The 24,361-nt window shown below is 39.3% G+C and overlaps 1 protein-coding gene across 1 annotated transcript; it reads right to left on the minus strand.

Moving 5' to 3' along the window:
• Positions 1 to 4,308: 4,308 nt before the first annotated feature.
• Positions 4,309 to 16,450, minus strand: boka (BCL2 family apoptosis regulator BOK a). Its single transcript, XM_042007369.1, has 5 exons — positions 16,298 to 16,450; positions 15,786 to 16,134; positions 14,620 to 14,748; positions 9,943 to 10,106; positions 4,309 to 5,785 (listed from the first exon to the last, which is right to left on the minus strand). The coding sequence occupies exons 2-5, from the start codon at positions 15,997 to 15,999 to the stop codon at positions 5,660 to 5,662; spliced, it is 633 nt and encodes a 210-aa protein (XP_041863303.1). The 5' UTR covers positions 16,000 to 16,134; positions 16,298 to 16,450; the 3' UTR covers positions 4,309 to 5,659.
• Positions 16,451 to 24,361: the final 7,911 nt, after the last annotated feature.

Raw genomic sequence — 24,361 nt, forward strand, 5'->3', positions numbered from 1 at the left:
AGCGAGTTCTGCTGAGGAATTCGAAAAGAGGCGGGGCATTCCTCGAACCATCCAATAACATTTGGTATAGAGAAGTTATTTTGCCTAGAGCCCAATCATTATTGGCTGACGTGTGAGGAAAAACAGATTCATAGTGGGAATGGGCAAGAATGCTCATTCTTATAAATTCTTTTAGTGTAAGAGTTACTTACTGAACGAGAAGAGAGCAAAATAGCAAAACATTTCTTTCTTTTTCTTTCTTTCTTTTTTTCACAAGGAGAGCGAGAGAAAAACAAACAAACAAACAAACAAAATTCACAGACTTTATTTGTCCCTGAGGGGCAATTGGAGGCACATAGAGCAGTTATCTGTTTCATAGTATGTGCAAGTTAACAAAGAAAAACATCAAGTGACAGGTGAGTAAAATAAAATAAATATAGTAATAATATAATATAATATAATATAATATAATATAATATAATATAATATAATATAATATAACATAATATAATATATTGTCGAATATAAAGTGCAATATGCCATAAGATGTGCCATGGTATGCTGAGAAGTACACTATTAATGATAATACAAGGTATACAATAATAATGTGCAGTATATACTATAATTTTATAAGTACATCATGAACTGTGCATATGTAATAGATGCAATAGCAGAAATAAATAATGACAGTACTGTTTTGTAAGTAATTTGTGCATTTGCAAAGCAATTAGAATAGAATAGAATAGAATAGAATAGAATAGAATAGAATAGAATAGAAATACTTTATTAATCCCTTTGGAGAGTCCTCAGGGACATTTGGGTTGTTTGTGTAAGTTAACAATAGTGCAAGTTGTGTGTGTAATTGTGCAAATATGAAATGGTCTGACAAAGAGTAGCAACAGAGAAAGGAAAGTGACCAAGTGTTGTGAATTTAAGGAAGAGCGGGGTGATTAGGGGTGAGGGCTGCTGTTTTCTGTCTTGGTGAGGTGGGGGGATAGGGGTGGCTGGGAGTTGAGGAGTTGGACAGTCCTTCTCCTCTCAGTCCTGCATTCGGGGCAGCGCAGCCGATGTCCAAAGGGAGGACGCTGGAAAGCAGGAACAGGGCATGGGAGGGGTCCTGAAGAATCCTGGTAGCTGCTCTCAGAGTCTGCTGCTCACAAAAGGTGGAAAGGGCTTTGAGTGGTGAGCCAATGATCTTGGAACACATCTGAAATGTCTGGAACATGGACTTACACTAAACGAATTGAGTTTCCCCAGAATATACAGCTGCTGCTGGCATTACCTAAGGATCTCCTCAGTGTTGAAGGTAAAAGCTCAGCAACTGGTCAAAGATAGTGCCCATGTAAAGCCAGGGAGGCACCAGACGGAGGTCATTTAGGGCTTTGATTGTGTCGACCTTCTTTGGGATGGGGATGATTGTGGATTGTTTCTGCAGACCTCTCTTCAGAAAAAGGTGGATGGACTTTTTAATCAGGTTGTGAAGCCTCTCCCTGCAGAGGAGGTTGTCATGCAGGCACCTACGTTTTTTTTATTTGTCTTCACTCAAGCCTGATGGATTCGTGTAAATTTATTTTGCAACACTGTTTGTACACTGAAACTGTCAGATCAGCCTCTAAAACATATCTCAGTTTATTTCTGATCCTCACTACCATCTACTAGGTGTCCACGGCATGAGAAAAAACAAACAAAACAAAAACATTTTAACGAGTTTCAGTATTAAAAGTACATCTCAATGATCAATATAATGACTGATCCACTACATATGACTGCAAACCCACTGATCCATCTTCTTTTTTCCTTGTTCCTCTCTCCACCTCTTCCCTATGGCACTGGATTTTACTGTTTTTAGCCCAACAAAACACAATCGAACCAGGCAACAATGGTTTAAAAAGGTCATGGATGAGAATTCTTTACAAAATGGAATCCTGCTTCTGATCCAGAATACAACACATGTACATGATGTACGTTCACACTTTCTGTTCACATTACTGTTATAATACACCATAATACACAGCCACAACATTATGACCACCTGCATATGAGTAGGTCCTCCTCATACCACCAAACTGGCTGTGACAAGGCATTTAGTAGACAAAGAACTTCTGAGGGTCCCCTGGAGTGTGTGGTACTGGAGCATTAGAGTGTGGGTTGTGGGCTGGGGTTTATGTGGATTGAGACTGGTCTGCACACAGTAGTCTGCAAAAATGCTTTTTGATGATCCACCCATCCGTCCATTTTCTTCCGCTTATCCGGAGTCGGGTCGCGGGGGCAGCTGCCTAAGCAGGGAAACCCAGACTGCCCTCTCCCCGGCCACATTCACCAGCTCATCCGAAAGGATCCCGAGGCGTTCCCAGGCCAGCCGAGAGATGTAGTCCGTCCAGCGTGTCCTGGGTCTGCCCCGGGGCCTCTTTCCGGTGGGACGTGCCCGGAACACCTCACCAGGGAGGCGTCCAGGAGGCATCCTAACCAGATACCCGAGCCACCTCATCTGGCTCCTCTCGATGTGGAGGAGAAGCGGCTCTACTCTGAGCCCCTCCCGGATCACCGAGCTTCTCATCCTATCTCTAATGATGATAATAATAATAATTTAAAAAAGACCAGAATGAGGTCATCAGGATGGGTGAATTAAGTGGGGGAGTTTATCGGTTAATGGTGGACAGGAACATACCCAAAGTGTTTAGATTTCACACTGAGTAGAAATGCTTAGTCAGCAAGTCTCCACCTGTTGTTGGAGGGGAGTTTATTTATCTTAACAGTTAAGTGAAATGTCCCTCTGATGGCTTGTCTTTTGCCTGTTTGTGCTCAGTGATTCCAGCTCAGCGACCAGACGGTAACTAATAGCCAACATTGTTCCCCCCATTAGTTCATCTTTGCATCTTGAAAATATAAATATTCACGGGAAGCACTGCATCAAACACCCAGGTCAGTGTGGTGTTAGTGCTGTAGAAAATGGAAGGCACAAAGAATAGAAATAGAAAAAATAGATTTTATATTTTCCTGTTTTCAAATATATGTATTTTACCATTCCTATAAATACTGGACATCACTTTCATCATTTTCAACATGCAGCTTCTTTTAAATAACGAGAACTTGACTTTTTTCTCTGTTTTTATGCTTGTGCTGCTTCCTGTGTTTGATCTTATACTTTATATAAGATATTTTATTATAACGTTGATCTTATTATATGCCTTTTTAATAGTTTAAATATTTTTAATTGAATAGTTGTCTGATTTCACTTTGAGCGGGAGAAGGGGTTGCAAGTTAAACTAAACCTGTATGCATTTACTTTCTAAAATGTTAAGGAAAGTTTTGTGTATTTGTTCCTGTTAAAAACAAAAGATTGTCATGTCATTTTGTATAAGGAAGTTCACAGTCTTATGTTTCTTCCTGGTTGCAAAGCTGTTTTTCCCCCTAACATCAACAACTAAAGACAAACTGTAAGAACCATTTATTAATGTTAATATTCACACCTGCAGGTGACTGAAAAACATTTACTTGTTTTGTAGGTCGGTTGGTGCTACATCATGAAAGTTATTCATAGAATAAATTCTACTGGATCAAAGTGCAGCAACATCACATTTACTGTAATTACAAACAGTCCAACACAACACACAGCCTCACAGTGAACAATAAGATAAAGTGATTTAAATAACAAGTTAGAGACAACACAACTTCTTTTTAGGAAAGGATGCTCATTCCTTTAACTTTTTAAGAGATTTATTCCTCCTCCTGGGAAAAAAATGAAATGCTCTTCTTGATACAACCCTTAGTAAATTCTATGGCATTATCAGTCTCATGCGATATTCATTTGGCTTTTCTTAAATATATTTTTTTCACTAAAATATAACTCATTAAAAAGCTAAACATTCTGTTTTTGTAAAATATACCCAAAACAATAGTAATAATAGACCAAGAAAAGGAAAAAAAATGCTGAACTCACCTTGTAATTTGCATTTCTAAAACAATTTGCACATTAATCTCCAGTTAAAAGCGAGTGTTTTCAGACCTGGATGAGCTGCTGCATTTAGCAGGGAACAGTGGGAGGAATATTAAAACTCCTTTCTGAACTTAATTTAAATTAGATTAGCTGTATCTTGTCAGCTGGGTGTGGAGTATAAACAAAAATTCAGACCTAGTAAGGCTGTAAAAGGGAAAGTCCAGCGAAGACACCAAAGCGTGAGGACAGATGAGGTAACTGGGCTACAGAGAGGCGGTCGTGGACTGTGGACGATCGGAAGAAACCCACTGATGAGTCAAGAATCTGCTTTGGGAAAATAAATGATGGCAGAAATCTTGATTGATGCAGAGAAACATGTAAAGATGACAATCTAAAGAAGAACAAATCTGTTTAATAACAATGCCACCAAACACTCTGGACTTTAAAATGAGGCAAAAAGGCTCCATTCTGCATAGCTGAACAAGAAGGTTGGAACTTGGTAAAAGAGAATAATGTCTTTCATTAATGAATACACAAACAGAGGCAAGGTGTAAACACACTTTGCACAAATAGTAAGGGCATTAGCGTTTGGTGGATGAGTTCTTTGTTGTAGCAATGCTTCGTAGCAATCAGTGATGGAAAGCCTGTCAATTTCCATTTAAACTGGAAAATGTAATTGTGGGATGAGCAGAGTGGAGTGTTTCATGGGTGGTTTGCACCCATGAAGAATTTGCCGAATCTTCTCTGCCAAACAGCTTTCATTGTCACAACTCACGAACAAGAAAGAAATAATCAAGCAAGTACAGATTTCCTAACTTTTTGTGCTAAGTTTGTGTTTTTTGTTTATTATTCCAACACTTTTTCATCACAGTTAACTAATTTAGTTGTTTTTTTTTGTCCTTGATTAGAAAAATAGTTTTTTTTGCAAAGGTGTGTTTTACAAAACAAGAATGCTCAAATGTTAAATGAAATAATTTTGGCTTCTCCAGAGTGGCGATTCCATATTTTTTCATGTGTTGTAGATAATATAAGGGTGATGTATGGAGAAGATACAACAGTTCATAAATAAGCACAACCAGTTTAAGACAGCCCAGTTTAACCAGCCGCAAGTCAACAGTCAACCAAAGTGTTGATATTTTCTTCCAAAATTCAGGAGTAGAAGAAGAGAATTAGAAAATGTCGTTGCATGCAGGCTCACTATGTTATGACACATTAACTTTACAATCCTGTATGTTATGATTCCCAAAACTGGGAATAACTAAAGCAGTGAAACAGAGAGGTGTTGTTCTATATTGGAAAGCACACTTTTATAGCTGCTGTTATCCTTTCAGCAAAGAAAAGAAAAATACATACACCTTCTCCTCTTCAAAACCTGTGTCATTTTAGGGAAAAAGCATTCTTTAGTCTGTTAAGAGTCTTGAACTATAAATATCATCCAGGTGAGAAGTAGAGAATCACACATCAATTTAGAGCAGTACCTATTTGTTGCCACTAGGGGGAGTGCAAGTCACCACCACTCAGGCAGCAACGCAGACAGCTCTGCAATCAAAAGCTGAAAAAGGTCACATCACAATTGTAATATAAGCATTAACAATAAATAGAGGCGGGGAGCAAAGAGAGTTCAGTGTCTGTGAAATAGGTTGGTGCTCATCAGCGAAGGCTCAGTGCAAATGAGTGTAAACGTAATCCAAAGCAGTGCATGCTTCAGTGGCGGTGTGTTGATCCAGTGGGCAACTTGGTCCTTCACTTCTCCCTGAGGAGGTACAACACCACGGTCTTCAGGTAGTGTCCAAAGGCACAGACAGCAGACACCAGCCAGTGAGAGTGGAAGCTGGGATCAGTGTTCACCACACATTTTGTAACGTCCACCTGTCAGAGAGCACAAGAGGAAACACATGAAGCCCACAAAGTACAGATGGGTGACAGAGGTGGAGGTAAAACCTGAAGCCCTGTCCCCTCCAGTAAGAGATCAGGTGGCTCAGTTATACTAAGGTCCCATTTTAGGGAAAAGTAGCTGCAAATCAATAAAAAGCTGTTCAGCGCGACAGTCTTTATTCCACCAGGAACAGCGGGGTATCCAGGATTCCTGGGAGTAACTTTGAGCTCTTTCAAATGTCAAAATAAAACTCTGTTTACATATTTTAAAGGAAATTATAACAGATTTTAACTTTGAAAAATAGCTAATAGTTTGGACATACTAAACAAATACATCCATGACACCTGTTGTCACCTTTAATGAATTCAGGAATCATATTTTTGTGTTTTTAATCCATTTAATTTTTTAGCACTTTATCAAATGTGCAAAAACAACACAGTGCTTTGCTATAAGAGCAATTAAAATAAAACTATTTTTTTTAAAAAAGGATGAATAAATGATAAATATAACAGAAAGTTACAAATAATATTATTCTCACAAACCTCTTCTGACCCTTATTTATTTTATGTCTTCTAACCTAATTAATTTATTTTCCATTATTAACACTTATTTATGTATTTATTTCTATATTATTTACCTTTATTTATTTATTTATTAGTTATCTTTAATATTGATTTGTTATTTTTTATTGTTATTTTTCTCCTGATCTTTTCCAGTGTTTGTGTGTTTTTTATACAATTGTTAATAAATTCAGGTATTAAGGCGTTAAATACTATAGCTAAACATAAAAAATAATCTGAATTTACCTTAGTTCCTGTGTTAAAAAGCTACCAGTCAGAATGAGGGGTGGGGTAATCTAAAATTGACATTGATTGTGAAACATTTGGGATCTGAAAATGATCTGAATCATATGTTAGAGTCTCTACAGGCTCCAGACGATTGATAACTAAAATACAAGAAGAAGAATGGTGTTTAATCCTTTTAATGGACTTTCAGAGACTTGATGAGGATTTGCCAGAAGTCAAGAAGCTGTTCTAAACAAAGATAATTTATTCCTTAATTTCTTACTCGTCTGTGTGCTTAAAGAGACCCAATAATTCCAGCATATGCTTCTAATTTATCAATATTCTGAGAATTTGCTGAGACAAGATGTGCGACAAACCCACAAGAGCGTTTTAAAGCCAAAACATTTTCTGCAAGTCTTATATAACCACCTTCATGGACAGTGATGGACCACAGACGGCCCAGTTTAGTGTCAGTCTTGACACTGAACACGTCTCCCTCCTCAGCGTTGCTGGTTCTTCCTGTCACAAAATGTTCTGAGGTTTCCAGCATGCTGACAGCACCGCTCAGTGTAGAAATGTCGGGTTTGGGTTGGGAAAAACAGGTCCCTCGTTTGTGCTTGTGAGGTCAGTCATGCAATTCCTCGCTTTTCGCTCCGTCACACTCCACTTCCCTCCAAACTGCCGGCCTGGATGCTGTCTGAGCAGGAACACGTCGTCAGACGTCGGTCTGACTTTCTGCTCAAACTTTTACTCCCTCGTTTTAACGAGACTTTATCAGTCTGGTGGACTGTAAACGGAAAGGCCCTTTGGGGATAAATAAAGTTGTTTGAATCTTAAATCTTTATCTGACAGGTTTTTCCATTGAGCAGGTCTCAAAATCATCCACTATTCTGATAGAAGTATAAGCCCCACTTTATGTCTGAATGTTCCAAAAACTGCTAGTTAACTGAGCTATAACTAGTCCCCTCATCCCCTCATGGGATCATGTAAATCTAGAAACAAGACAGATAAATTATATTGGATCCTGAGCAGCATCCTACAGCTGAAAAAAGTTTGAAAAGTTTTTTTTCTCCACAAAAGTAAGCAACAGCACCATGGGTGGCTTCGGACTGAAACACGATCACTGAGTATGAGTACAGACGATGCAGCTAAAGACGTTTACAGGCTCAAAGAAAGACTCAGTCAGCTACAGAATAAGCAGAAAAAAACAGCAGCTTCAGATGTGTTGCTCTCTGAAATCTGAACAAATTCTACCAACAAAGATCTGAGGGTCTGAAGTTTAAACAGAGGAAGCCGGGGGAGGTGAGAACAGTCACCGTCTGGAGGGGTTTATGGATGAAATCTGTCAAATGATTCAGCAGTTTCGCAGAATGCCCTCTCAAACGCCTGACCTAAATTCCATGGAGCATTTACGGGATCTGATGGGAGAAAATGTGTCCGCTGATTAACGCTCTGGAGTGGATGACCTGAAAGCTTTGCTGGCTGAAACAGTCCAAGCCAAACTTTTAATGGCAGCGCTCCATGTTGTTATTGGGTAGCAAAATGCTTTTTATTCCAATTTTGAAGAGTTCAGCATTTGAAACTGTTGATTCATCATTTAAAAAATTACAAAACCTTTAAAGGAATACTTTACACAGCACTGAAATAAAGACATCACCTACCTTTTCAACTGGTTAATCATGTTTTGTGGCAACTAAATATATAACATATGAAACGTGGTGGAAAGTATCACCTGGTTGGTTCACTAAAGTTATCAGTAAGATCAAATTAATATATAAATTAATCAAATAAATGAATAAAAATGACTTTTTTTTAACCAAAAAGCTCTTCAAAGCAACACTATTACACTATTTTTACCCTCTGGCATCACCTAACGACGGCTGATTCAGCATCTGTCTTGCATCCTGTCTCTTCTCTGAGATCTCTCCAGCCAGTAAAAGTCAGTCCTATGTTGACTTTTCTTATCTCTTGCTCTGTCCCTCTCTCTTTCTTTTCCTATCTTTCTCTGATATTCTCTTGCATTTCTCTGATAAATCAGCCGTTGTGCACATTCAAAACAGCCAGTGTGTTGATATCTAGCTGCAGTGCTGTAACCCAATCCACAGCTGTCACCGGTTACCCCGGGCTGGAAAACAAAGCATTGAAAGTGTGGTTTCTCAGCCTCAGGATGCTGCTGGGCAACAACAGCTCCAGGAATGTTCATAATGAATGTCAGTGTACCATCGAAATGAGTTAGAAGCCCAGAGTTTTAAGGTCAGAAAGTTACATAATGTTGATCTAAAGTAGCACGATGTAATTTTCTGACCTTCTCTGACTCATTTCAATGGCTCAGTGACATTTGTTAAGTACATTCCTGGAGCCGTTGTTGTCCAGCAGCGTCCTAAGGCTGAGAAACCACACTTTCACAACTTCCATAAGACAATACTAATCATTGACTGATTTTCGTGACTGAAGAGAGCTCAGAGTACAGGTAGGATGCAACATGGATGCAAAATTATTTCATTAGGGGGCACTTAGAAAATTAGTTAAACTTAGTGCTTCTTTAATAAATTTTGAACACATAAAAATATGTAAGGGGGAGAGGGGTTAGCCTTGTGGTTACAGTGGTGGGGTTGGGTCTGGCAAACCTGGGGTCAAGTCCCTGGCATGCTAACAGAGGTGAAGCACTGTGGGCCCTTAAGCAAGGCACTTAACTGCTTCTCTAGGCGCGTCAAATGAGGAGCCGAATTTCCCAATCAGGAATAATAAAGTGAAAATGGATGAATTAAAATGAATTAGTCTGAGCCCTGCGATAAACTGGTGATCTGAACAGGGTGTACCTTCCTTATTGCCGGGTTCGGCTCCAGCTTCCCAGCAACTTCCCTACGAATAAGCAGGTTAGAAAATTTATGTCCTTGGTTTTAGTTATACATTCATTTTTCTCATTCATTCTATACCACTTGTTCCAGTTCAGGGTCGCAGTGAAACTGATCCCAGCATTAGCAGGTGAGAGGCAGGAGACGGCCTGGACAGGTCACCAGTCTGGGTGACCTCTCCAGTCATTATGTTTTTTTTTTTTAGTTTAAAATTTATCATTTGTATTTCTATGTTTGTATTCCTGTCATCTTTCTTTAACTCTGTTTTTGCATATACTACCAGGTTTTCTAGTTTTGTTGGGTTTTTGGATTCCTCTTTGTTTTTGTTTTGTTCTTTTTTTCTTGCAATGCTTTTGGTGTTTATCTCTTTTCTTTTATTTGTTCAATAAAAGTTTATTGTTTTGCTTTGTTTATTTCAGTGTTTAAATCTCTTCCATCAGTGGAGTTCATAGATGTTTCATCATCAATAACATTCACACATTAACACATAATTTGGTATGTTTCTCTTACCCAGCCCCCTCTCCGTTTTAACCAAGGGGTCAGGCTCTTGCGGACAAACTCCCCCATGCAGTCGACGATGGTGTGGACCATCGCTGGATGACCGTGGCGTACGCAGTCCACTGCCAGGGCCCCCGCTACGGCATACAAGGAAACCACCTTCCCCCATGTCACACCTGATGGGAGACACAAGATGTAGAGCTCAGAGAGAAAATAAATATATTTTAACTTCAAGCTCTACTAGAGCTGTTTCCTGTAGTCTGGCATGCAAACACACAAATGACATGAGGTTTTAGAATATTTAGAGCTGGATTTTAGAGCAGCATATTTCTCTGTCAGCAGTTCCCTTAATAGATGGGAGGACTCATTAACAAAAACCTCAGCAGCAGCCAGGCGTTCAGCCTACATGCTCCAAAGGAGGAAACCTAAACACAGGGCTCGGGACAGCAGGCGGGCAGTATGCCTCACTAGATTAGTGAGCAGATCATTTTTCCAACTTAGTGTGCATGTGGAGGGGAGCTCTCAGCAGCCACGCCATTTACAGTCAAAACGTCAGACTATTTCTGTGGTGTTTATAGGTCCAACACATACAAACAGAGCCCTGCGACGCTCTTCTGATTCCTTCTTACACTTTAAAAGAGAAATCTGGAAACAAGCTGAACTTTTATACAGCCGTCTACATCCAGTGAGTTCAGAAGAACATGTATGAGTTTTGCTTTTGACACATAAATAATTGTTTAAACTGCTCAAACAAGGGCAATTTGCAACTGGAAAGAAATAATGTGTCAGTTTAAAGAGTGCTGGGAGTCATCTGTGAAGGTAATTTGTGGATTTTAACAACAACAAAAGAAGCTTGCTCTTCCGTCTAGAAATTCTTGCTCGGAAGGGGCTCCCACAGGGGAAATATTTCCCAGATAAAACATTCCAGGGCAAGTTTTTTTTTTTGCTTTGTCTATTTAATGATGCCATGTATTTGTATTTCACAATGTTCAGGGTGGTGCAGCGTTTAACACTGTTGCTTCAGAAACAAGGAGTTTGCATGTTCTCCATGTGAATGCGTTTTTTTCTGCAGGTGCTCCAGTTTCCCCCTGCAGAGTAAAAAGCTGTAAGCAGTGGAAGGATTGTAAACGCCTTTGTATGATTGGAAGATGTGGTTTCCAATCTTTCATAAAGGCTTTTGCATGATCAATCACAGAAATAGAAAGGAAGCTTAGAAAAATGTGCAATATACAATGAGACCTTTCTAACAGACTGTTTTACTGACCGCTGCAGTATGTGGATTATCAAAGCCTTTATTAACTCTTAAAACTCTGTTAGATCGCTGGTGCTGGTGTCTCAACATTTTTTTCAGGAAGTATGTAGCTCTGTGGGGCAAATTGTGATGGATAGTTCACTCTTTAGGTGAACTACAGAAGTTTTCCTGGCATATATACATTTCCATCCAGGAGGTTTACAATACAGCTACAAAATGTAGTGTTTATTCAGAGACTCTGTATGGTAAATCCACTATAAGTGGTGCATGATAACACCATTATTTATTAAATTTTCATCATAAATATGATCACTATCACTACTATGTTGCTAAGAGACCTCTATTTAGACCTGGACATGATGATGAAGCCACTTCCTGTCAGACTTTCCACCAATCAGAGAGCTTAGATTGACGGTAACGTCCATTCAGGAGCAGCCAAAGATCAACCAGTGAGCAGGAAGTTCTATGTGTGTGTAAAAAGAAGAAAAATAATGCTCCTCTATGGCTGGAATAAAGCTAAGAAGACGACTTTGATGCACGGTGGCGCCAAAAAGCAGCTGAGTGGAGTTGGTTTAGTGAGGATAGCAGGTAAATAGTAGCAGGAATAACTGGAAATGAGGAAAAAGTGGAAACATGGAAATAGTTTCTGTTGTGTGTTTGTTTCAATGCCAATATTTTTTCTCCTGAAAGCCAAAACTTGAGAGAACGATGTGCAGATGAGAAAAGGCTTGGTCACTGTTGATCCACGTGTTATTTCTAAAAAGTTCTGTTAGTCTCAAACTTTGTTTTGTTGTTTTGGTTGGCCTTAATGCTGCTCAAGCTATTGACACATTCATTTTACATCATTTTAGCCTCATAATTTGACAACTGAGGCTGTCCTGGAAACATCATGTCTGCATGCTGACTGGGATTAAAAGGGTTGAGGTACTACATGAAGTTTTACATTTAAAAAAAAAGCAAATAATGAATGGGAGCTTTAAGGGTTAATATTTATTACCAAAAAAATCTGCTGAATATGGGTCTTATCGATGAGGGGGTCTTTATTCTTGTACCATCTTGTACCATCAACTTATCACATTTATTCTGTTTTCTCTACATTTTCATCAAGTTTAGCTTTTGCATGAATTAATAAATGATTAAACCGTTCAATTCTAAGGTGTAATTTAAAGAACTCTGATCAATCTTAGGATTATTTTTTAATTATTTGGGAGGTAATTGTTCTTATTAATTACTTTTAAGTTAATTTTTTGCCCAGACTTGTTTTCAGCTTACTTTCTAAGGAAGACGTGCAACAAGAAAATCCACATGTCCAAAAGCAGCAGTGTCACAGCCCATGAGTGCAGGTGCCTGTTTTTTGTGTGAGAGCATCCACAGGATATGATGAGAACCGCAACTGTATAATCCCTGGAATATGTTTATAACTGTAGCCATGTAGCTTCACCTCCTAACCCTGACAATTTACATGTGATGCAAGTAGAAAAGTCCCAAAAAACTTAAATCCCCTGTCCACTTCCTCCACCCCACATTCCTCCCTATAAGCCTTTGTGGCTTACGGTCAGTAATCAAGTATGCCATCATGTAGCAAGACCTTGCCACCTTGAGAAAACAAATTAATTTCTCTGTTGGCGAGGAGTATGTACCTCTCTTAACAGGTAGGGGCAGATGTAAGGTCACAGCGTCAACAGTAGTATTACAGAAAGTCTTGGAAAACTCGCTTGTTTTGACCAAGTTCAAAATTACCCACATCTTGTTGCTACATGCTAACAAATATGCAGCAGCTGGTGAGAGATTAGTACTATTTTAGTGGTTGATGTGGAGACATGCAAGTAGCTTTAAGAACAGAGGGTGACATCAAGGCTCTCCAATGAGCTGACATGATTAATGTGTAAAATTGGTGAAATAATCTGACTGAGCAACTCATCAAAAGTTCTTGCAGACATTAAAAAATATCCATAATGTTGGTCATAATTACTTTTTTTTCTTTGGCTAAATAATTGAGGCATACTCGCCATGGTGGGCTTGGTTTAGGGGTCTGACATATGATACCGCTGCTGTCATTTTTTCTGCTGGGATCTAAACATTAACCAAATGCTAACACACTTTACACACTTTTAAATTCAGCAACTATATACACTCTGAGTTTGCTAATGCGCCTCCATGTGGAATCATTCAGTAATTAGCATAGTATACACAAGAGGGTATGTGAACATTTGCTTAGGAGGGAGCTGGTTATCTAAAACAATATTCCCAGACTAACAGGTACATGCTCTGCTAATTTCACCAGGCGGCTGCTTTTTGTTGCTCTTGCATCTATAGCTGAACAGAAAATGTATATGAGGTTTAAATAAACATTTTCTCACTTAAATGGCATTGATTTAAAAAGTGGTCAGCAGAACTTAAATTATGATCTCAATTAAAGTAGCACCTAAATGCTGTCTGTCTATCTGATGTTGAACAGAAAATGTGTAAATTAATCTAAATGTTTTTCACTGAAAATAAAATAATGAGAACAAAGAGACGGAATAAAAACAGTTAGGTACTAATTAATGTTAATTTGCGTTTGCGTCTGGTCTCAGAAAACCTGCGTGGGACAGCAGAGGATATTGTAATAGCAGTTTATCTCTGCAATTCAGAAAGCAGTGTGACGTTGCTTCTCTTGTGCAGCTCAGACATGTTTGTGGTTGTAATCTGCAGCGTCTCAGGACTTCCTCTTCACACAGTAGCTCTTTGACACTGTCATCGTATCCATACGTACACTTTATTCACTGATGACTTAATTTACAACCTCTAAAGTGAAGCCTGCTTTATCTGTTAAATGTATGTATGACTTAGGATTCCTGTTATTTTTAAACTAGATCTACATGTTAGTGAGGACTAAACTAACCTGATTTTCACCCATTTTGACTCTTAATTACGTTTGCAGCAGGTCTCTTTGTAACGTTCCCTGAGGAAGAAGCCAGCTGAGACTCATGACTGAACTCGCTGGGTGGGGTCCAAACTGTCTGTAACAATCACACACTCTGGAAACATGTTATCCTAATATGGACTGAATGTATTCCCCAAAGTTCCTTTCCTGTCAGGGGATGGCAGAACTAAAATACCTCTAACTAATGGGGAATCCTGTGGTCAGCCTACACAGGAGGTGTTTACTTAAAAGTAGGTTGTGAGTTAGAAGGGTAAAAATTATTACGTAATTCACTGAAAACAAATCAATGAGGAAGCACCATAAGTTCCCCAAACTCTCAATATCTTTATTGTATTTCCTTAAAACTCTGAAGTTCCTCCTTCACAATGATAACAAAGAGGCTTCCTTAAAAGGATGAACATCTTGCTTTGTTTTCAAGTTCACATTCATGCCAATCAGAGGAAGCCCCTTAAGTTTGTTCCTATGATGCAAGCCTGCTCTGAAAGCCTAGATTCCCCAGAACCAGGCATACCTGTGGAGAAAATGTCTGCTGCAACAGCCAGGAAGGCATCGGAGACCACGTTCTCTGATGCCACAGTGATGTTCAGCTGTCGCGCTACGTTACGGTACACATTGGGACGAAGGTACTCCAACTCATCACCTAGACAAAACAAAAGAAACTAAAATTAGGGTAAAATCAGGGGTGTGGTAAAACTTCGGCAAATAAGGTGGATTTTGTTATGATTGGCTAGAGCCAGATTGATCCCTCTGGATCCAGTCATTGGGCCACATCTGGCTGCAGCCACTTATCTAAACATACACACATCTGATATCCATCTTAACTAAAGCCCAGCAAATAAACAAAGGGCACTTTCAAAAAAATCCTCTTTTAAACTTTAATTTAAAGTCCTCTCTATTCAATAGACATAAACAACCTAATCTCCTTTTGACTCAGGAATTGGCCTGTTTCCTTCACCAAACATTTCTTTTATACTTCACTTACTATATATCAGTTTCCATTAAATTTAAGCTTCCAGTGAATTTCTTGGGAACTAAACTGGAGGTGGATTAAAAGAAAACAAACAACATATTCTACACATGGCAAACTGAAACCTTAAACTGGAGAAACCACCTGCAGTGAGTCTGTTTCCTAACCTTCAAGGAAGAATGTAATATGCAGACTAAGTGGGGATTGCTGGGAATCCCTTCAAGGTGTTCCTCTGAAAACGAAAGATAAACCTGTTCCAAAACGCAAGATGTGACACTTTATTATTGGCTCTGGCTAGAATTTTAGGCTCCTTTACACCTTGCAGAGGTAATCTGAGAATTAAGCCAAAAGTGAAGAAGTTAACAGCTCTAAAAATCATTAAATAGGAGGGTTTCTCACTCTTTCCTATAAGTTATTAAAGTGTTAGTTAATTTACATTATCTGTGATCGTTTCACAACTGTCATATGTTGTGCAATGAGTTTACCAAAACTTAACTTGACTCCAGTTTGAATATTAAATGGGCATTTTACTGTCCTAAAGATCTTTATTTGTAGGGAAATAACCAAAAATATAATTTGTGTCTCAAAGCTCAGGACGTCTATTCAATTATTTAAATTCTATAAATAACATCAGAAATTTGAGATTGATTACCATCAACTTGCCATTAAAAACCAGCAGAATATGAGGAAAATAATCCTCCAGAACTCACCCAGCCACAGGAGCACCGACGAAATCTCTCCAAGCGTCCCACCTGATGCAGCCAGTCCGTGCTCAGGTTTAGACCAGCCGATCCCGGCACGGTTCAGCCTGGAATAGATGTAGTCCCTGCACAGTGCTTTGCCCTGGGACACTAGCTCCTTGTCGGTGGGCGAGCGGTCAAACACTTCAGCCGCAAACACGGAGGAGCGGCGCAGCATGTCCATGCTCCTGTCATCCGCCGCGGAGTGCGCAACTCACTTCCCCGTCTTCAGGCGACGCTCAGCGGCCGCTTCTTTCCCAGCTGACACCCCCGCCTTCTCGCTCGCTTGTATTAAACAGAAAGACTTGTGGAGATTATCCTGCAGAACAAACACACGGATTAGGTTATGGAAATCTTTTGATAGCCTGGATAAAGTCTACCGGAGGATAGGCAGGGAAAAGTTTGTGATGGAAAAGTTCTACATGAAGCAATGAAAGTGTGCAGAAATTTTATAATCAAAACTTAATGAGAATTGCACTTACCCAAGATACTGGCTACTGAGCCCCAAAGACAATGATCATCCCAAACAGGAGGAAAGTGACCTTGTCTCTCAGCTGACTGACTTTTAACAAATGAAGATTTACAGCCAGAAATACAGTCTGACAGGCTTTCCTTCTAAGGGCACTTATTGTGGACTCCAAAGGCAGAGATAGGCAGCCACAATATAAGCCCCGCCCCTCTGCCCCCGTCCCATCTCAAGCAACACACACATATCCACACACACTTTCATAACGTGATTCCGTAGTGTCTCAGCTATTAATCAGCAACAGGGTTTCCCAAAGGTGTGGCTACAGAGAGAGAGAGAGAGAAAAAAAAACAAAACACAAATTAGTCTCATACTACTTCAATTTCCAGTATGTGATGGAGCAGCTGCAGAGCGTTATGTAACACACTGATACACCGGTTCTCATTTCTCCATATGCTGCCAGAAAAACTGGAAATATCTGCAGAGATCAGCAAACGTGTGCAAACATAAATTAAAATGCAGTATGAGGCAACTACCCTGCAAAACCTGCATCTGAGCTGAACCTTCACGCTTTCTGTCATGAAATTGTCTTCAGGAATAGTTCTCCAGCTTCTTGAAGGACTTTCCAAAGCTCTCCTTTGGATGTTTCTGCCTTTTGTTCTGCTCTCTGCACAGATGATCCCAGGCTGCTTCAGTAACGTTGAGGTCCAGGTTCTGGGCAGGAATCATCCCTCCATCAGACCTGTTGCCACTGATTTTCAATCCAGTTCTTATGTCATTGGGCAAAACTAAGCCTTTTCTCCCTTTCCCTTCCTAAACCTCGTTTTCATGAGACCTTTTTTTTCTGTCTCCTGTTTTAAAAGAAATACGCAAAATAAATTAAGTGTATCTTCACAACTACAATAATCTTGGTCTGACAAGCTGCAACATGTGAAATTACTATAGAAATGTCAGAATCAAGACGTGTTACTGTGTCAGAGTGAATTCAACTGTAGAAATGTAAATAGTTATCTCCTCCTAAAATAAAACCACATTACTTTCAGTAAAACAGAAACCAGAGCAGCCCAGTTCATCTAGGAAGGAGTAAAGTAATGTCTGATGAGGAACTGTGCGACAGTAGAAAGTAAAAATTGAACCTGAACAGTTTTCCATGGGAATAGATATTTAAATGATATCATATTAGTATTATCTTTTTAATTACTATTATTATTATTATTATATCCAAAGATGTATACCTACTTAACACCTCTGTTACACAAGTAAATATCTCAGGAAGCCATAGGAAGAGTGAATGCTTCACTATAAAACCTCCTTCATCTCCATGGAAACCAGCAGGACCTTCATGATTCATGTCAAACAAAGGCAGAGACATAGGAGAAACATTAGCAGAGTTTTTAGAGCTGGAATCAGACTTTTCACCACAAAACAGGAAAAGTAAGACATGATTTCTGATTCTGGCTGCCAGCTCCCACAGTGAGTTTTGTCCCACAGGAATGAGACAGACGTCTTTGTAACCAGCAGAGTCTCTGCTTTCATACGAATCCTTGTTTGTGTGGTTTGCTTGTAGTGGAGAAATTAGCAGAAGCTCTAAAGTGGACAGTTCTGTTCTCATGTTTTTGTTATGTTAATTGTAGTGTGTTTACCCCCCCTCACTCCTCTCTTTTCCAGTTATATTTAGAAAAATGTATTCATCCTTAATTTCAGGATCACAGACACCAGGATGAGGAAGAAAGAAGACGAGGAAGCACATCTCATAAATATGAGATGAGCCCAAGGCAGAAAAATCTCTGCAGACTCCTGTGTTTGTCATGTTTTTTTCTGTCTTTTGTCTAAATACACTCTCCAATGACATATGAATTCATAAATGATTAAAATTAAGTACCAAACATGCCTCTGCTCACACATCTAATCAGGACTACGTTGGAGGACCAGCAACCCTGATCTCACAGCCTGTTCAGTCCTGTTTGGAGATGATTGGGAACTCTGAGACGGATAACGCTGTGTTTGTGTTCTTCTCAAACAGCCCTGAGGGAACCAATGAGTCAATCATGTTTCAGAACATCAGACAGATCTCTTAACAGATTCAGGATTGTAGTATTTCCCATCAAAAGACAGAAAATTATTAATAGAATGGTTGTTAAATGGTTGCTAGGTAGCAAGCTAACAGCTAGCATGTTGTCACAGGACAACATTTTCTGCTTTCACATTTCTAAATCTACATCCACCATTGGTGCATTTCATTCATAAAATGCAACAAGCGCATTTATTTAAAAAACTACAACATGAAGGATTCTAACAGAATTTGAGCAAAAACGTCCATAAAAGACTCAAACTCATCTAAAACAATTAAGATGTCACAACTCCAAAGCCAAAGCAGGACTACTGTTATTATCAAGAGCCTCAGGAAACTGATCTCACACTACAGGATGAAAGATAAGTCTGCAGACCTGAGGCACATGAACAAAGAATGGACAGAAAAATGTCCTCAAGAAGAACCTCAGTGTCATTATGCAGGAAAAGAAGATGAAGACCAAAAATTCCTGTCTTGTAAGGTGAAAATCCAGGAGCAGAGCAGAAGAAAACCTGTTCTTATCAACACCTGGGTCGGCAACCTGGAGTCAGATAGTAGCTTTGGAAAAGGGGGGCTCCATCCAGACAGCTCCAACCAGCTGCTATCTCCCAAAAAATCAAGCTTCGGCTCTACAGGTGTGTATTCTCTCAATCCCTTTGACTCAAACAACACCTAGAAAAATATTCCAAGTATGTTTTCTTCTCTTTAAAACTGAGCTCCTACACCACAATGCATCGAGACAGAAAAGCTACCAGAGGAGCAGGAAACAAAGTTGACCAGTGAGGTGTCTGAGTCGGCTAACGTCAGTGCCAATAAATCCAGAAATAAGATCCTGAAGAAGTCCATCAAGGATATGTTCAAGCTGACTTTTCACTGATGTTTTATGAACTGTGGGAAATAAAACTGTGAGCAGCTAAAAGCATTTGAAATGGTCTATTTATTGGGGGGGTGGGGGGAGGGGGCCTCAGGTGATTGACAGGTTACAGAAGGAGGAAGACAGAACATCTTTCCATACACGCTTGGATCACCACCACTAGCACTACATATAATTTGTCATTTTTAAAAAAAAGAATTACATTTCTTGCTGCACATTTCCAGAAGAGATTTCTTTTTTTGCCACTGGAACACCTGCTCCCCTTGATGACCAAAGCGCCCTTTTGTGCTTTTTTTTTTCTTTTTTTTCCTTGTGTGTATGTGTGTGTGTTGTGTGAAAGTCTGTTGGTGTGGCCCAAATGAACTAAAACAAACAAAAATAATAATAATAATTTCAATCTCCCTCGGTAGGTCACACGATCCACATAGATGCCCTGACGTGCCCAGAAACCGAGGGAGGAAGTAAACAGCTGCTGGTCTGGTGGTTTTGCAGCAGTATTTGCTTGTATTTGTGTGTATTCTTGCAATATGATGAAGTGAAGTGAAGTGAGCATCCTGTGTGTGTCTGAGTCTGGACACACCTCTCATAGGTTATAGCTGCTACTTCACCCCACAGCGTACTGAGGGGAAAAGTATGTCAGGCTTCTTTTTATTTCTATATGAAGAGCCCAAGTCACTTTTTTGTCAGTTTCAACTTGTCTGTCTTGATGCATGTATTAATATCAATGTTTACAGAGCAACCAACTTTTTCATTGAGAAAAGTTCCTATGTCCTATTTCAGAGCAATGGGTTTGGCTAGGAATCTCTATTGTTAAGCCTAAAGGCACAAAGTTCTATGAACAGGACATGCTATTTATATCAAATAGGTGATGTTAGTCATTGGAAGGTAGGAAATTGGTGTGGAAGCTGGGCATTCATACTATTATGGTACTTTTTCATGATACTTACTCACTTACTATATTGTAACTGTAAATACATTTGCCTTTCAATCTGAAACCCAACTATATATATGTAGGACTAATATTATGGGTAAAAAGATTTACAGTTTAAATCTGAAGATTTTTGTCGTGAATGTTGAACATGTTTAAAGTGTAACTACACCCCCTACTTGCTTAACTACGTCTGTGAAAAAAAGCTTGTCACCCTGTAAAAACAATCTGCCTGAAAGTTTGCAAATGTGCAGAAAAGGGTCTGCATGGTTGTAAAAAAAAAATGATGCGTATTTGTGAAAAAGAAAAAAAAAGTTCTTTTGCAAAAATCCTGTTCACTGATGCAAAGCAAAAAACTACGTGTGAGACTTTTAAGTTTTGGGTTGAAATTATGTCCATATATTTACACTTCTATCTGACTGGATGGCGACCAATCAAACTACCCAATCAGATAGTTTGATTTGTCACCAATCAAAATTTGCATGAATTGCTTTTAATGCATGAATTGCTTTTTTATTATGTAAAGCACTCTGTGTTGCCTTTGGCATGGAAAGCACTTTATAAATAAAGTTTGATTTGATTTGAAGTAGCTTTAAGTCACCATGGCATGAGTAGAGTAACTCCTCACATCTCACTGAAATGAACACCTACACTAACAATTCAACTAGACCAGTTTAATTAATTTTTAGGAGTTCATTCTACTTTATTAATCCCAGCTGGGAAATTCTTTCTCTGCATTTAACCCATCCTAGTTGCAAGGAGCAGTTGCTCCTAGTCACTCAGGGGTCCCCATGGTTTTACCTTAGTTGCCAGCCCAGGGGCTTAAACCCAGGTTCTCCAGACCTAAGCCCAACTCTGTAACCACAAGGCTAGCTAATCAAACTAAACCTAGCATGCTAATCGAGCTAAGCCTAACATGCCACTCAAGCTAAACCTAGCATGTAAATCAAGCTAAACCTAAATGAGGCTACACTTGGAATACTAATCAAGCTAAACCTAGCATGCTAGTCACGCTAACCAATTCACAGCTTTGTAGTTAATGTACAGACATGAACTTTTCTTCTTTTTTTCAAAAGTAACTTTTCCAAATTATGTGCTATTGAATCAGTCAGATATTATTCAGCAGTGATCCTCAATCCAGGTCCTCAAGGGCCTGTGGCCTGCAGGTTTTATGAGTTTCCCTGCTGCAACACACCTGAGTCAGACTTGTGCAGAACTTACCCATTGATTTGAGTCAGGGGTGTCCCAGCAGGGAAACTTCTAAAATCTGCAGGACACCGGCCCTTGAGGACCAAAAATGAGGATCCCTGCTATACAGAGTCAGTGTCTCAGTACAGTCCCGGCTATTGTTGTACTTTTAATTGGATTAAATAATCTCAGTCACGTGGCGTATACTTATAATGCTTTTAAATGAAGATCAGTAATCGTATGCCCTCTTTGTCATATTAATCCACCAGTAATAAGAGATAGCTCTGGGGATTTATGTCTCTGAGAGAACACAACATGCTTTGTGTGACAATATAAAATTGGTTTGGTAAAGGTTGTGCAGTGGTTCCCAAAGGGGCAGGCAGGTATAAATGGGAAAAGGACGATGAATTGACAACAGACACTTCAACTACCAAAAAATAAAAAAATAAAAAAAAATAAAAAAAAATGGCAAGGCATGTCTAGCCCTGGGCTTGAGCAGGTAACAGTCAAGTAATGGTAATGGTCAATGGTGGGTAATGAAGAAAGGAAGAGAACGGCTCCTGAAGACTTCTCATCCTGAACACAAAGAATACTATAGTAAAGGAATTGATCATTCCGTCTGCCAATGACATGGTTTTAACTATAGTTGATGAAGTAGCAGCCAGTAAACTGAAGACTACTATGTGGTGACACATTTCTTTGTACATTTCTTTGTAAGCATTGGGGTGCATGTGCTAGTGGGATTAGGGGGGCTTGACATTATTTTTGTCAATGAAAAGGGGGCCCTGCAGAAAAAGTTTGGGAACTGCTGCTTTAATATATGAAGTCCCTGTAAAAGTCAGTATATATCGTCTTTATGATCTGTTTTGTTCACTTGAATGAAAACCTTGATGTCATCCTGATTGAATAAAATGAAGGAGTATGCAGCCATGTTTTGATTTAATGGACAATCACGGCTCAAAGTGATTACATCCACACCCTCTTCACTGCCCAACATGAAACAGTTTGAAAAGATTTTCTTGGCAGACAAGTGATAGCGACATTTCTGGGGAAGCCACCACACCCACTGCTGCAGCTGTTTGGGCATGCCTGAGGAATGCTGTGCTGTGTTTACGAGTTGCTGACATCAGATTGTCTTGCGATGATAACACTGTAGAAAAAAGTCTGACAGCTTAATTGTGAGAAAGTCTTAGGGAGGCATTTGATTTTTAACATTTACTTTCTTTCAAATTATGCTGACTGAACTACTGACTGCAATATCCTGTTCATGACTCACATATTACTCTTCAGACTTTGTTGGTAAATCAGTGGACAACAAAAACGTAGCTAGCAAAGGTACAAATTTACTCTTTATTTTCCAGTATTTATGACAATGTTGTCAATTTGTGTTCCTCTTTCCTGTCCTCTCCATCCCCAAAGTAAAACACTTTGAATTGTCTTGTACATGCAATGTGCTATACAAATCAGTTTGCCTTTGCCTTGGCCACCCGTTCTGGAGGTTTTCCTTCCCTTTAAAAGGGAGATTTTTCTCTCAACTAACCCTGGAGCCTATTCCAGCATTTAGAGGGCAAGCAGCCGGGTCGCCAGTCCATCCTGTTATAAATGGATTATAACTGAATGCATGGCGAAACAAATAAATCGCTTCAGTGTGGGGATGATTTGTTGTCCTTTGTTCTTATAAGCAGTGATGTGCATGAATGAAATCATTTCCAGAACCAGGACATATAGCAATTACCACGTTTTACCCCTATCATAGTGAATTATTAAAACAGTGCCATATGTTTTTCCACATAGATTTTATACAGTGATGCTTAAATTTTTAAATCATATTTTTTTCATTTCTTTTAATATACTCTTTGAAATATGTACAATCTCATATTCCTGTTATATACAAACAAAATATATATCTCTATATCTCATAGATAGATAGATAGATAGATAGATAGATAGATAGATGGGGGGGGGGGGGATCTAAACCCACATGGCCCTGTGTGAAAATGTGATTGCTCCTTGAACCTTTTGCTGTGCTGTCAAAGACTCGTATTTTACATCCACTCATCTTTGCAGAATTGTTGTTATTCAGCCACGTTGGCGGCTTTTCAAGCATAAACCGCCTTTTTAAGGTCATGCCACAACATCTCAGTAGGATTCAGGTCGGGACTTGAACTAGGCCACTCCAAAGTCTTCATTTTGTTCTTCTTCAGCCAATCAGAGGTGGACTTGCTGTGTGTTTTGGAACTTTGTCCTGCTGCAGAATCCAAGTTCATTTCAGCTCTGTCATAAACAGATGGCTGGACGTTTTTCTTCAGGATTGTTTGGTAGGCAGCAGAGGATTTTTATCTTGGAACTCAGCCACACAAGCCATTTTAGCCCAATCTCTTTCTTATGGTGGAGTCATGAACACTGACCTTAACCGAGGCAAGTGAAGACTGCAGGTCTTTGGATGTTGTTGTGGGGTCTTTTGTGACCTGTTGGATAAGTCGTCACTGTGCTTGTGGGGTAATTTTGGTCGGCTAGCCGACCGCTCCTGGGAAGGTTCACCACTTTTCCATGTTTTCGCCATTTGTGGATAATGGCTCTGGCTGTGGTTCGCTGGAGTCCCAAAGCTTTAGAAACGGTTTAATAACATTTTCCAGACTGATAGATCTCACTTACTTTCTTTCTCATGTGTCCCTGAATTTCTTTGGATCATGATGTCTAGCTTTTGACAATCTTTTAGTCTACTTCATGTTGTCAGGCAGGTCCTATTTAAGGGATTTCTTGAGGAACAACAGGTGTGGCAGCAATCAGGCAGCAATATATGTGTACATATATTCTACAATGAGTGGCTGTGTATTGGATGACTCACTGATGTTTGCTGAAGTGGCAAATGTACAAATATACCATCCTCACCCATGAATATATTTGAAAACTGCTATCAAATAATAAATAATTTGGATAAGGAACTCCAGGTTTCTGTTAATTAAGACCATCATTATAAAAAAAAAAAAAAGAAAATATCATGAGACAAAGTCACAGA

This window comes from Melanotaenia boesemani, chromosome 14 (assembly GCF_017639745.1).
Source record: "Melanotaenia boesemani isolate fMelBoe1 chromosome 14, fMelBoe1.pri, whole genome shotgun sequence".
Lineage (NCBI taxonomy): Eukaryota > Metazoa > Chordata > Actinopteri > Atheriniformes > Melanotaeniidae > Melanotaenia > Melanotaenia boesemani.